The following is a 14,434-nucleotide window of genomic DNA, read 5'->3' on the forward strand; positions in this document are numbered from 1 at the left end:
CCCTGCTTTTCCTCCTTGTTCCTAACTGGCTCTGTACACTTCTGCTTCACTAGTCTGGGTGGGGTGAAACTGAGGTGGGACCTTCGTGCAGTGTCTCCAAATGACTGGAGAGCTGACTGCCCACCCTGCTTTTCCTTTCCTGGTTGAGGGAAAGTTGCCTCCTGGGGCTGAACAGTGCTGGCTTGGGGGATGGGATGATGCAGACAGAATGGGTTGTCTTCCTTCTCTTCCTATGTGAATATCCTCAGTTTTTTGTTTTACTGTGTTGCTGAAACCTCCTAAATGGACTCTGGACCTCTTCCAGAGGTGTTGTTCATGGACAGCTGTCCAACCGTTGATCTTTGTGGAGGGATGGGGAGGCTGGGTATCCTATGCCACTGTTTTGGTCTCCTCTGCCTTCAAAAATATTTCCTTTCCACTTTTTCTGTAATCTTTTGTTTTTTCCAATTACCAATGAAAATGTGTTGATTGTAAAAAAAAAAAAAAAAAAAAAAAAGCAACATAATTCAGAAATGTATAGTACAGACAGAGAACATTCTCCAAGTCCAGTCTTTTTTGTGCACTTGTTTGCATGCTTGTAATTAATATGCATATAATTTTGTAAGCTGCTTTTTTGGACTTATTAAATCATAAATTTCCCCAGATTACCACATGGTCTTTAAAACCAATATTTTAATGGCTGCATAATAGCCCATTAGGTGAGCCTTCCATCAGTTACTCATACTTGTCTTTTAGATTGTTTCCCATGCCATGTCTTACTATTGTAATTATAACTATTATAATTTACTATTGTAATTATAACTATTGAACATTATAATGGTCAGCCTTAGGCATATTGTTCTTTCCTGTAATTTTGGATTATATCCTTAAAGGATTGGGGGTGGAATTATTGAGTTCAAGTCTGTTCAATTTAAGTCTGTAATAACCATTTGCTTTCCAAAAAGTTATATGAATATATTAGCATCACTGTAGCAAGAGGGCCTTTGTTTCATTTCAGGTAAAAATTCATTTCACAGAACTAGATCTTCTCAGTTCCATGGTTTATGACCACCAGATAAAATGAAAAACATGGGAAGACTAGTACAAAATTAGGAGTATACATGAGATAATATTTTAGTTTTTTGTGGAAAGTGAGCTGGTAATTAAATTGGACGTTCAGCAGCAGGGCTTTAAGTTTTATTTTAAGCTCAGGCTGCTGCATCCCTCCTCCTTTCTGGCCGAGCGTTTTAGCTTAATATACAAGAACCTTCTAAAGTAGGTAAACTTTTTGATGTAAGGTTTGTGGATGTTTATAAACAAAGGTTGAAGTTATGATATTTTTGAAAGTTAGCTTTTTTACCGAACAAATATTTATAATATAAAGACACATTTCTTTTTTTTCTTCAGAAAACAGCATTTCATAGAAGCCAGACGCTTGGCTATAGGAATGGCTATGCAGTTGTTCGACGTCCAACAGTTGGGATCGGCGGGGACCGGCTCCAGGTCAGCCAGCTGTCTCAGGCTGAGCTGGACGAGCTGGCCAGCAAGGCACCAGTCCTCGCGTACGGCCAGCCCAAGCAGGCCCCGCGTGCAGAATTCATTCCTGCCTATGTGGCTTTCGACAAAAAGGTATCATCTGGGATGGAAGGGTACCCCTTGAATTCAAATTTCTGAGAGCCAACTGTTTGCAGAAAAGTCAACAGTAAACCACAGCCTTTCCAGATACTCTGAGGAGAAAATTGTTCAAATGCCTCAACCCTTAGTCATAGACAGCTGAACTCAGGATTGAAAGACCCTTTCTTTACTCAGGAAGCCGATTACAGAAAATAATTCCCTGTAGACGTCACTGAAATATTTTCTAAATACAGTTTTAAAAAGTTGGATGAGTTCTGAATTCTTGAGTTCATATTGCTATGTTTACCTGTTCTGTGTTTTCTACTTTTTAAATGTCCTGTATTCTGTAGTAATGACAAATCCTTAATCTCTGTGTAGTGCAGAGTGTCATCATGACAGTGACTTCATCTGTTGTCAGTTTTCTCCAGGCTGTCTCCGTAAGTTTTGTTTTTCAGGGAACATTTCAGATTTGGCATAATATAACCAAAGGGTAGTATAACATTTTTGTTTGTGTCTTATTTACCCTTATGCTTTTGTAATGTGAGTTGCTTTATTTCCGTCTGTTAACATTTCCACATCATCCTTGATTTTCCTTGTCATTGAGCTTCCTCTTTTCACTAAGGTGAGCTTGTCCTAACCCTAGCCATGCAGCAGAATTACTGATGGGACTTTTAAGAAACTTGGATGTTGCCCCAGCCCTCACTGATTCTAATTTCTAGATGACTTTTATGTATAACTGGCTGTGAGAACTACTGACTAGTTTTTATAAGTTAGCTTTCTTCATTTACTCCTAGCCTATCTTATTTCTCTCTTTTTTGGTCTTACTTTTCATTTTATTATTTTTGTTAAATGTCTATACCATTTTCATCCAGCTGGCCAATCTTTATTAATAGAGTACCTGTTGAAGCTAGAGGCTGGAAGTTACAAAATAATCTAGTGGTGGAAATATGCCATTCACATTAATAATCACTTAATTTAAAATTTTTTTAATGTATCAGCCATAATCTATGTCATCTCCCCTTCCCCATCTCAACTAACTCATTTGATACAAACACGTTGACATGTCCACTTATAGGCTGAACCTAAACATCCATATCAGTGATATGATTGGGTATTTCTTAACCTTTTTCTTGTTTCTCTTGTGTATTTACAGCTGTGACAGGTACTGCAAAACCAGTAGAAAAGGGAAAGGGGTGAAAATACAAGAGAGGAGTGGGATAGGCATTTAACAGTTTATCAAGATATAAATGGTTAGGTTCAATTTTTACTGAAAACAATCGCAAATAACTATTGTAAACTAGAAAGTGATGAAGTATTAATGAGGGACTTCCCTGATGGTCCAGTGGTTAAGACTTCACCTTCCAATGCAGGGGGTGCAGGTTCAACCCCTGGTCGGGGAGCTAAGATCCCATATGCCTCGTGACCAAAAAACCAAAACATAAAACAGAAGCAATATTGTAACAAATTCAGTAAAGACTTAAGAAAAAAAGTATTAATGAAATTCAAAGAGGGAGAATTGTGCCAGAATAGGAAATAAGCTTCGTATTTTTTGTTTTTCTATGTAATTTTGTGCTAATTGTCGTTACTTAATTTATACTTTTAAAATATTATTTGTAATTCATTTCTTTAAAGATAGTGCTCATGAAAAGAATATTTACATTTTTGTTTTCCTATTCGTTTTACTTGGATCATCACCATTTCTCTATAAATGATTCTTACCATAGATAATGAGGTAGAGTAGTTAAATGCATGGTTTTGAAACTAAGATTTTTTTGTGATAAGAAAACTATGGGTTTTCTGAATTAAATCAGAGTTTAAATTTTTTGGTAATACCCAGAAGTCCACTTAATAGCCAACATATTTGTCCATGTTTTGGACATTCTTTGTACCGTTCCTCATCCTTAGAATATAACTATTTCTTATGTAGATTATAAAGATCAGGATATCTCCAAGGAGTGCCCGCATCTTTTCTCTTTGCTCCCATACTGTTTTCGTCATCATCACCCACTGTATCCATTTCCCAGGCTAACTTCCCACTCTGTGTTCCTGGTGTTCTTCTTCTTTCATCTTCTTCATCTTTAACGTCCATCCTACTGCCATTTCAAACACTCAGGCGACTATTTCTCTACCTAGGGTAATACCATCCTGTCTTAAGAAACCTTCTTTCTACTTGTAACCCTTTAAGCAACATTTTTCCTCACTTGATTGTCACTTCACTTAGAAGCTGACTTCTTCACCCTCAAGCCCCAAACTACTTTTTCTTAGTAGCCAGTGTTGTTTTTCTTGTCAGATCTGGAGAGGTTTTCTTTGCCAGTATTCTCTTTGACCTGTTTACAACATCTGCCATTGCTGAGCCCCCTTCCTCTTTGAAACTCTACTTTTCTTTTGCTACCAGGACTCTTCACTCTCCCGATTTTCTTCTCTTTCTCTCTCTCTCTCTCTCTCTCTCTGTCTCTCTCTCTCAATGCTCCTGCTCTGGCCTTCCTTCCTCCTCTCACTTTTTAACGGTAAGTGTTTTCAAGGTTATGTTCTCATTCCTTATTCTCTATTGTTGAGAGATTTCACCCACTTTTCTGTTTTCAGCTGTCATCTCAAGGTAGACAACTATCAATGTTTATTTCCAATTCTGACCGTATTGAAACTTCAGACCTGCCGCGGGATCTCTTCACCTGTTGAGCTGTTGGCCCCTCAGGGTCTGTGTGTCTCTAGCTCAGCTCATCACCTTTTCCCGCAGGTGTGCTCTTTCTGTGCTCCCCGAGGTAATCCAAGCTTGAAGAGCTTGAAACCTGAGCTGTGTTTGGCTCTTTCTGGCTTCACTCCCCACATTCAGTGATTTGCCGAATCAAGTATCTCTCACTTACCTTTCCTCTCCCGCTATCTTAGTTCAGACAAGCAGCGTGTTAACAGCTAACATGTCGTTGACTGTTGTATTAGTCTCTTTCTTGTTTTTTATGCTCATGACAGGTCCACTGCTTGGTTTATTTCCTAAAGCACAACTCTGATGATATCACTTCTCAGGGAAAACATTACCACTATGCAGCTGCTCTAGCCCCCAGTTGAAAGTCATCCTTTTTTAAAAATTTTTTTAATTTAATTTTTTAAATTGAAGTATAGTTGATTTACAATGTTGTGTTTCAGGTGTACAGCAAAGTGGTTCAGTTATACATATATATATATCTATTCTTTTTCAGATTCATCTCCCTTATTATTGTAAGGTTATTATACAAAATATTGAGTATAGTTCCGAGTTATACAGTGGGTCCTTGTTGGTTATTTATTTCATATATAGCAGTGTGTATCTGTTAATCCCAAACTCCTAATTTATCCACCCCCTCCTGAAAGTCATCCTTGACTCTTCTTTTCCCTCAAAACCCACATCCAATCTTATCATCAAGCTCTGTCATTTCTGTCTCTAAAATATATAACTAATCCATTTACATATTTCCAACTCCACTATTACCATTAATTCATTTTCCACAGAACAGCCAAGCCTATCTTTTAAAAATAAATATCAGGGGCTTCCCTGGTGGCGCAATGGTTGAGAATCTGCCTGCCAATGCAGGGGACACGGGTTCGAGCCCTGGTCTGGGAAGATCCCACATGCCGCGGAGCAACTAGGCCCGTGAGCCACAATTACTGAGCCTGCGCGTCTGGAGCCCGTGCTCCTCAACAAGAGAGGCCGCGATAGTGAGAGGCCCGCGCACCGCGATGAAGAATGGCCCCCACTCGCCGCAACTAGAGAAAGCCCTCGCACAGAAACGAAGACCCAACACAGCCAAAAATAAAATAAAATAAATAAATAAATTTAAAAAAAATAATAATAAATAAATAAATAAATAAATAAATAAATATCAGAACATGTCACGTACTGACCTAAATACTTCTCCGTGGCTTTCTCATCATATGTACAACTGTACAGGTCCCTTGCAGTCACCATGAGACCTGGCCCTCCCTGCTGTTTCTGCAGCCTTTTCCTGGGCCTCTCTTTTCCTCACCCACTGTGTTTCAGTCCCACTAGATTTATTTCCTTATTTTCTTGAGATTGTAATACACCACCCCAGGACCTTTGCACGTGCTGTTCCCACTACCTGGAATAGCTTTCCCTCTGCTCTTAAGCAGCTCACTCCATCTCATCCTTCAGTGTGACTTACTATGAAGCTTTTTCTGGCCACTATGCTAAGGTGGTCCCTCCGTATTTTTCTCTATCATTTTTTTCTTTGTTTCCTTCACAGTAGTATATTACAGTTTGTATTGCTGGTTTGTTTAGTGTTTCTCTGTCCTACTTGAGTGTATACTTCATTAGTGCAAGGACTCATCTGGTCTATTCTGTGATTGGTACTCAATAAATATTAGTTGAAAAAAATGAGATGAATCATTTTTAACAAATAAAATTAACATATTTATGTCACTGCTGAAAATTGGCAAGCTGAGCATGCAATGCACAGATATAATAGAGTAAAATAAAAAATAATAAAAAAAGTGTAGCTAGGCTTTTTATAATTGTATGTGATATGAAAATATTCAGCATCTTCCCCATCAATTTGACATCATTGCGAATAGTTCCAAGTTTTTTGGGGGCATTCTGAGCACTTCCTGGGAGTTAGGAGACTTGGATTCTAATTCTGGGTGTTGTGTTGGCACCTTGAGGAGTCTCAGTATTTAGTGTCTTCATCTATATAATTAGTTAGAATACATGTAGGAATCTATCCAGCTGTAAAATTCCATGAAAAATAAATTTTTAAACACAGTATCTAAATATTACTTTTTCCTTCCTTTTTACATAATATATTTCCTTCTTATTCTACCTGGGAAAGCTAATGTTATCTTAACTACTTGCTAAACAGTTTTCCTAGATTAACTCTTTTCCAGTCATTTCTTTCTGGGTGGAGCACAGAACTCTTAATTCTGTTCTTAATAAGTAGCTAAGTGCCTTTTTGATTAACAGTTGAATAAATAAGTACATTCAGGGTTAGAGTATTTTTTCCTGAGTCTTCACATGTTGGTCTGGCTCTCTGTAATATGACTTACATGGTGAAAACATGTAGTTTTAGCCATATGTATAGATCATATGCCAGAGGAAACCCAAGTACTTTATTGCACAAACTGATTCATATTAAAAAATCAGAGATAAATGTACAGACAGAAAAAAACTTCTAGGGTTTTTTTTTAATGGGTAAAATTTTTACCACTTACAGTTTATGTCAGAAAACAAACTCCCAAATAACCGAGTACTTAAGAATTTAGTGTCCTAGTTAACTGAATAGTCAGTTTCTTCAATAAATACCAAATATACCATATACACATGGTCAGTTACGTCTTTCCCCTGCACAATCTGAATGTACTGAAATGAATATAAAGCAAACACTTAACTGTGCATTATTTAATTTTGCATTATTTAATTTTTGTTTGCTTCAAAAGGAATGTTTTGGATTTTACAAAATGATCATGTGGTTACAATTCACTACTGTAAATGTACGAAGATAGGAGATTAGGATTCATTTGTACTGATCACATGGCATAATTCTATAAGGTTTGTTTTTAAATAACTCATTGTCATTAACATTTTAAAAAACAGAATGCAAAAAATTCTGATTATTTGAGCCTTTAAAACGTGTGTGTATCTTTTCCCTGCCTCCCATTCTGAGGCCGGGTTCCTGTTGCCAAAGGTATTTTCATCCCCTCCATCTTAGAAAACAGATGGCATAGGAAACTGGGAGTGCCCCAAGCTTCAATCTTTGGTCTTCTTCTTTGTCTATGCTCACTTCTTTGGTCCAGACCCATGCCTTGAAATGTCCTTTACACAAGCGGTCCCCAACCTTTTTGGCACCTCAGACTGGTTTTGTGGAAGACAGTTTTTCCACGGACCCGGGGGGAGGGGCGGGGAAAGGTTTTGGGATGATTCAAGCGCATTACATTTATTGTGCACTTTATTTCTATTATTATTACATTGTAGTATGTGATGAAATAATTCTGCTGACAGGAGGCGGAGCTCAGGTGGTAATGCGATCGATGGGGAGCAGCTGTACATACGGATGAAGTTTCACTTGCCCGCCAGCCACTCGTGTCCTGCTGTGCGGCCCGGGGGTTGGGGACCCCTGCTTTACACAGTGAATTGTGTCCTGAATTCTACGTGTAACTGCCTATCTGCCATCTCCTCGTGAATGTTCAGTGGATATCTGAAACTAAACGTGTTCAAAACCGAACGCCTAATTTTGTTCCCACCCCCCAGGCCTGCTCCACTGCGTTCTGCTCCGTATCAGGCTGATAGCGGTTCCATCTTCTCGGTTGCTCAGGTCAGAATGTTGAGTCATCCTGATCCTCCTCTAACACTGACTTCTTTCCCAAAACCCAGCCCTGCGTCTCAGGTTGCCTCCTGCCACAGTAACTGTGCGTGCTGAATTCAGGAAGTCTAAAATCCAGCTCACCGTCTGTGCTACAGAGTTGTCTTCTCAGGTAAATCTGTGTAAGCCTGTGGCTCAGGTACAGACCATTTCGCACGTGAATTACTGATCATGTCCTCTTTCAATTCTTTGCAACTGTTGTAAAATGTTACTTTAAAAGGATCTTTGTCTTTTGCTTTTACCGTATGATTTTTCTCCTTTAAACATTCCATTACATTCATCCATCTCATCTTTTTATTATGAGTTTTAAGGTCTTGACTCCATTATATTCATATTTCTCCTATGCAACTGCCCGTTCTCTTTTGCTTTTTATCTTGTTCTTCCACAGCAGACATTATAAATGTATAATGTCATCTTCCCATCCATTGAACCATAATTGTCTTCACTAAAGAGTCTCCTTGGTTTGTTCCTCTTACTCTAGTAGAGGTTTGGGTTAACACTCTTGCCTCCCTGAAGCATCTTTCTAATACGTTCTTGCCCTGAAAAGAAGTATGAAAAATAGAATTATAGAAATTTTTAAATCCCAACGCATGTCAACATAAGCTTTTTTTTTTTTGTGGCCACGCCGTGCCACTTGTGGGATCTTAGTGCCCAGACCAGGGCTCGAACCGGCATCCTTGTCAGTGAAAGCGCAGACTCCTAACCACTGGACCACCAGGGAATTCCCAACATAAGCTTTTTATATTATTTTAAAATGTTTTCTCAAATGTACAGTAGATGTGTCATTTTGACTTTACACTGTTGCTGATGCTCCCAGAGGACCTAGGATTTGCTTCGTCTAGGATAGATGTTTCTGAGCGCAATGAGGGTATTGACACGCCACCCAAGAGTCTATGGTGGATTGTTGATTTGAGAGTCATTCATATAAAGTCTCTAAGAATGAATATGTCATTAATGTGCATTTACAAGGGACTGCACTCCTAAAGAAATGGACTGGAGACTTCATTTTCATTTTGAAACCAAAAGTCATAGTCTCTTATTCTTTCCAGAAATTCTAAGAGGGATTTTTGACATTGAAGTAAAGCTAGTAGAGTTAAGTAAGGTCTTTAAGCCATCTTGTCAAGGAACGTGTTAATAAACAGTCTACATGTAGTTTGAGTATTTAGAGCAGAGGTCAGCAAGCTTTTTCTGTGAAGAGCCAAATAATAAATATTTTGGGCTTTGCAGCTGTCTTTGTCTGCTTGAGCTGCCATAATAAAATACAGACAGACAGGTGACTTAAACAATAGAAATTAATTTTCTCACAGTTCTGGAGGCTTCAAGTCCAAGATCAGGACTCCTGCTGATTTGGTTTCTGGTGAAGGCTCTCTTCCTGGCTTCCAGAGAGATGCCTTCTTGCTGTGTCCTCACGTGGCCATTCCTCAGTGCCTGTGGGCTAAGAGAGGGGAGAGCTCTCTTCCTCTTCTTACAAAGCCACTGGTTCTGTTGGATTAGGGCCCCACCCTTAGGGCTCATTTAATCCAAATTACCTCCTAAAGACCCTATTTCCAAATACAGTCACGTTGGGGGTTAGGGTTCCAACATATGAGTATTGTGGGGGTGGGAGACAGTTCAGTCCATAGCAGCAGCCCAGCTACTCAGCTCTGCCCTCATAATGGGAAAGCAACCATTAGCAATTACGTGTTAACTATTTCGTATAGTTTCCATGTGTTTTGAAATTTTATTCTTCTTTTGATTTTTCAACCATTTAAATATGAAAACATTCTTAGCTTGCAGGTTATACAAAAACAGGTGGCAGGGGTAGGTTTGTCCCATGATCGTAGTTTGGCAACCCTTGACTTAGAAGATGGGAGTGATGAGTATTCGAATCTCCCTGAGTGGTTCTCGGCACAGGAAGGTACTTGGTATTTTTGGATGAGACACTAATACACCATTTTTCCCTCCCTTTTGTATTACAGGTGCTGAAATTTGATGCCTATTTCCAAGAAGATGTTCCTCTGTCAACTGAGGAACGTTACAGGATCCGCCGAGTGAACATTTACTACTATCTGGAAGATGACAGCATGTCTGTCATAGAGCCTGTTGTGGAAAACTCCGGGATCCCTCAAGGCAAGTTAATCAAACGACAGCGCCTAGCCAAGAATGACCGGGGAGACCATTACCATTGGAAAGACCTAAACCGAGGAATAAACATCACAATTTATGGCAGAACTTTCCGCATTGTTGACTGCGACAAGTTCACACAGGTATAGTATATGTTTTTGGAAGCTGTGGTGCTGAGGCATTATTCTAATCTACGCAAGGATACATGTCACTTGTTAGGGTAAGAGGAGGGCACTGATCATCTGTCCTGAGTGGATTATCGTGCAGGTTAATTTGGCATTTGTTTGTGTCCTATGTGCCATCACTATGTAGTGACATCATTTTTTTCAAAATGATATTGCTACATATCCATTCAAATAAAGTTAAACTCCCTTCACAGCTGAATCATTTGATAAGAAATCAGTTCACATGCCAGTTCAGATAGAGAATAGGGGAGCTAGTTCCCTTGATGGGGTAGAAATATGGAAGAGGCATTGAGCAATTTAGCTGAAGTTTGGGTTTACAAAAATAGCACTACCACTATTAGCAGATACGAGCCTAAAATTTTTTGTACAATTTGTATTTTTTCCATGACTCATACTTGCTTTGTTCTAGGGAAACTTGCTACCTAAAGAATTCCTGGAATAAAAGCATTTTTAAAGGAAAATACTTTTTTATAGTGAGAAAAATCCTCCATTTCTCTATTTCGTAAATATGGATTTTTTGATAACTTATACTTAATTGTAGAGAGAGAAAGAAGCGAGAGAGAGAGAGCGCTTTCTTTAGCACAAAGTGTAGGTATTAGGAAATCAATTCCAAATTTGTTTCACTTAAAACAAATTTTAGTAGCAAAGGTATAGTTCCTGAATTTTTTATGCCTTTAATCCCATGTGACCTAATGCCAAATGTAATTAATTTTTACCATGCACTGAGCTCCTGTGAGTTCACTCATTTATTTTTTTCATTTAGTAATTTATTTAGCAAATGCTTACTGAGTGCCTGCTGTGTGCCAGGCACTGTTCTAGGTGCCAGGTATAAGTATTTGCTCTTATGGAGGTTATTACATTCTGGTTGGAGGAGACAAATAACAAGCAAACAAATGAATAATATGTCAGATGCTGCTAAGAGCTATGGAAGAAACTGAAGAGAGTAAAGGAGATGGGAGTTGGAGGGGGCACGATGTGTAAAGGCTGGTCAGGGAAGGCCTCACTGATGAGATGGTGCAGGGACAGGACCTCAGGGCAGTGAGGGAATGAGCCACGGCATCCGTGTCGCCCCAGGGCTGCCGAGAAAACCGTATAGAAGGTGGAGGTGCCAGACCATCTTTGAGATATTGTCCCCTTCAAATGTGTTTTGATCTCTCATTTTTTAGGTTTTTGAAGTTCTTTTTATCATAGGCAGTTCCAGAATTGTGCTGACAGTGAAAAATTATGAAATGTATAAATTTAAGGTATTACAATTGTTTTTACAATTGTGTCTTTACTGACAGTTTGAACATTTGCAAGTTGATCACTGAGCCATTGATCTAAGCCAGTTACAGTCAGTTCTCATTATTAATGGTAGTTATGTTCATTGCGGTCACCACAAACACTGAATTAGCAAATACTGAACCATTGCTCCTAAGAGAAATACAGAGTTAAGTTCCTACAAGCCTCTGGTCAAAACGTTACCTTGTTCTGTGTGTTCTTTCTGTTTACAGATGCCATATTTAAAATATATTGTTGATTCATTAACATTGAGGTCATGGCCAATAGCACTGTAAGTCATGCCTGAATGAAGCTTAGCTGACACTTGTATTTTTTCCTTAAGATACATCACAACTGCCTTTTTTTCTGTGGTAAAATGTACATAACCTGAAATTTAGCACTTTAACCATGTTTAGATGTACAGTTTAGTGGCACTGAGTACATATCACAGTCTTCTTGTACTGAGAACAGAAAACAGCACTGCTCTTTGGGGGCTATTTCAGACAGCAAAATCACCAACAGAAAGCACACAAGTGAGAATAAGTGGCTCCAAATAGACCATGAAAAGGACACTTTTCCACCAGGAAAGCTGAAAACAAGAAGGCAGAACTTCATGTTGTTCAGCCTCAGCTGGCAACTCAGAATTTTCACTGCTCCGTGCACAGCTGTAAAGGACCACAAAAGCGCCACGAGGGTTCATTACAAATAAGTTTTAGCAAGTGGACAAATTTGTAAATACAGAAATTTGTGAATAATGGGGATCAGCTGTATTTTAATTACTAATGATAGACAAGAGCTGAGTATTTCAGGCACTGATGATTAGATTGAATTATGTTTTCAATAATTGATCTGTTAGGTTACAAGTTGGCTTCTATAACAGTTTGAGATTTGTTCACATCTTATCTAATTTGATGGTTTTCACTACAGCTGGACCTGTGAGTGGATAAGGAAGAGACTGGCTTTATAGTGTGATTTGGACAAGGAACCACCTCCATTCACACATATCATCATCACCATCCCTTCTCACCCCCTCCTCATGGCTCCACATAAATGGTCCTAGAGACAGAATGAACTGAACACGTTAAAAAATAAAGCTCCAGAACTCAGAGAGCTAGAATTTATTATCTCCACTAAAGTATTACCGCTGGTGTCACAGATGTGAATCCTACTCCACAGATACAGGTGCACAAGAAATGTTATTTTGTTTTTTTAAAGTAACTTAAGACCTAATTGAGCTCCAGTCCAACTGGCCTGGTGTTTCTGTTCGCCCTCAGCTTTGCCAAAGATTCTAAGCCCTAAGAATAGCAAGTAAGCAGCAGCACTCCCAGACCCAAAGGGGTCATCTGTGCAGGGTTCCTAGGTTGTTCAGTGACCAAGGGCACCTCCCTGAAGCTTGGTGCTGAGTAAGAGACTGGGCTGTGAACACCTGTGCTGACTGGCTGCACCTGTGCTCCGAGCGTCCCTGCAGAGACCTGGGGAGTCTTGCTCTTCTAAGGCCCACCTACCTGTGTCTGTTTTCCAGTCTGGGGGAATCTCCCCCTTTCTGTCTTCTTGCCCTCAAAGACATTCCCTTCTCACCCCTCCTCCTGGGACACTTTAGAATAATCACTTCAAAGAGTTTAGGCTTTTTCTAAGAGACGGGAAGAACAGTCAACTTCAGGAAGCTTCTACATACCTGCCGAAATCCCTAAAGTAAGGTTGACAAAGGGCCTGGTTATCAGTTGCAAGCAACAAAAAGGAGTAAAACACCCATTAAATTTCTCAATCAATAATCCTGCTACACTAGTAGGCCATCTCAAGGGAGGGGAGAATTTTATTGTCATCTGCAGTTCAGTAGTTTTAATAGATGTTGAGATCATAATATTTTAATATTGAAAGGATATTGGAGGGACTTCCCTGGTGGCCCAGTGGTTAGGAATCTGCCTGCCAACGCAGGGGACACGGGTTCGAGCCCTGGTCCGGGAAGATCCCACATGCCACAGAGCATCTAAGCCTATGTGCCCAGGCTACTGAGCCTGCGCTTTAGAACCCGTGAGCCGCAACTACTGAAGCCCGCGCACCTAGAGCCCGTGCTCCACAACAAGAGAAGCCACTGCAGTGAGAAGCCTGCGCACCACAATGAAGAGTAGCCCCCGCTCGTCACAACTAGAGAAAGCCCGCATGCAGCAATGAAGACCCAACACAGCCAAAAAAATAATAATAAATAAATTTTTTAAAAAGAAAGGATATTGGAGACTGCCTAATAAAACTTTAAATACTAAGATTATAAGCTAGTTAGCAGAGCTGATACTAGAACCCATGTATTTTGGCCCTGAGTTCTGTATATTTTCTATTGAATTGTCCAAAAGCAAACCACACAATTCCCAAAAGAAACCCAGATTTCAGATTAATTTCCAGTTCCAGAATGTAAACAGATCCCAGGAAATTGTTCTTTTCTGATCAACAAAAGAGATAGTTTATTGTGCTTTTAAGAAGGATTGTCAAGTTGTATTAAAATATATAGTGACTTAAAATATTTTATTTACTCATAATTAGCAAAATAAAATTCAATGATCACATCAAGTTCAGATGCTTTCACTTTTTTTTAGTGAGATTTGAGCACTTGATTCATCTTTCCTATTTAGCTGAAATATTTTTTGGTCTAAAATAACCAGTGGGTATGCTTTCTTTTCTTTTTTTTGTGGGAAGTACTTAATCATATATTTGTTTTAAATGAGATGGAAAGCTGGGGATTTGATTTCAGCTTAACTTTGCCATTGTGCAGCTTGCCCCCATACCTGATCTGAATTACATATTGTTCCGACTATGGTTAGGTTCACGACGTATGTATCTAAGCAGTCCTAGTACTTCCTCTGTTCCTGGGCACCTACTTAAATCTAATTGATCTGAATTCATATTTGAAGCCAGTTACCTTACCATCATGTCTTCCATTTATACTTAAGGTAATTATCA

General features: G+C 39.2%; 1 protein-coding gene across 4 annotated transcripts in view; it reads left to right on the forward strand.

Annotated features, from left to right (window-relative positions):
* The window catches only part of EFHC1 (EF-hand domain containing 1), a 59,853-nt gene that overhangs the window by 6,919 nt on the left and 38,500 nt on the right, over positions 1-14,434 (forward strand). For 2 of the 4 annotated variants that reach the window (XM_082346251.1, XM_082346252.1), the window contains exons 2-3: positions 1,387-1,608; positions 9,893-10,180. In XM_082346251.1, the coding sequence (XP_082202377.1) occupies positions 1,387-1,608; positions 9,893-10,180 (510 nt within the window). Of the gene's footprint in view, positions 1-1,386; positions 1,609-7,945; positions 8,047-9,892; positions 10,181-14,434 lie in introns of all 4 variants that reach the window. The other 2 variants (XM_082346254.1, XM_082346253.1) reach the window with 2 other exon arrangements.

The sequence above is a fragment of the Balaenoptera borealis genome, assembly GCF_965194805.1.
Source record: "Balaenoptera borealis genome assembly, chromosome: 12".
Classification (NCBI taxonomy): Eukaryota; Metazoa; Chordata; class Mammalia; order Artiodactyla; family Balaenopteridae; genus Balaenoptera; species Balaenoptera borealis.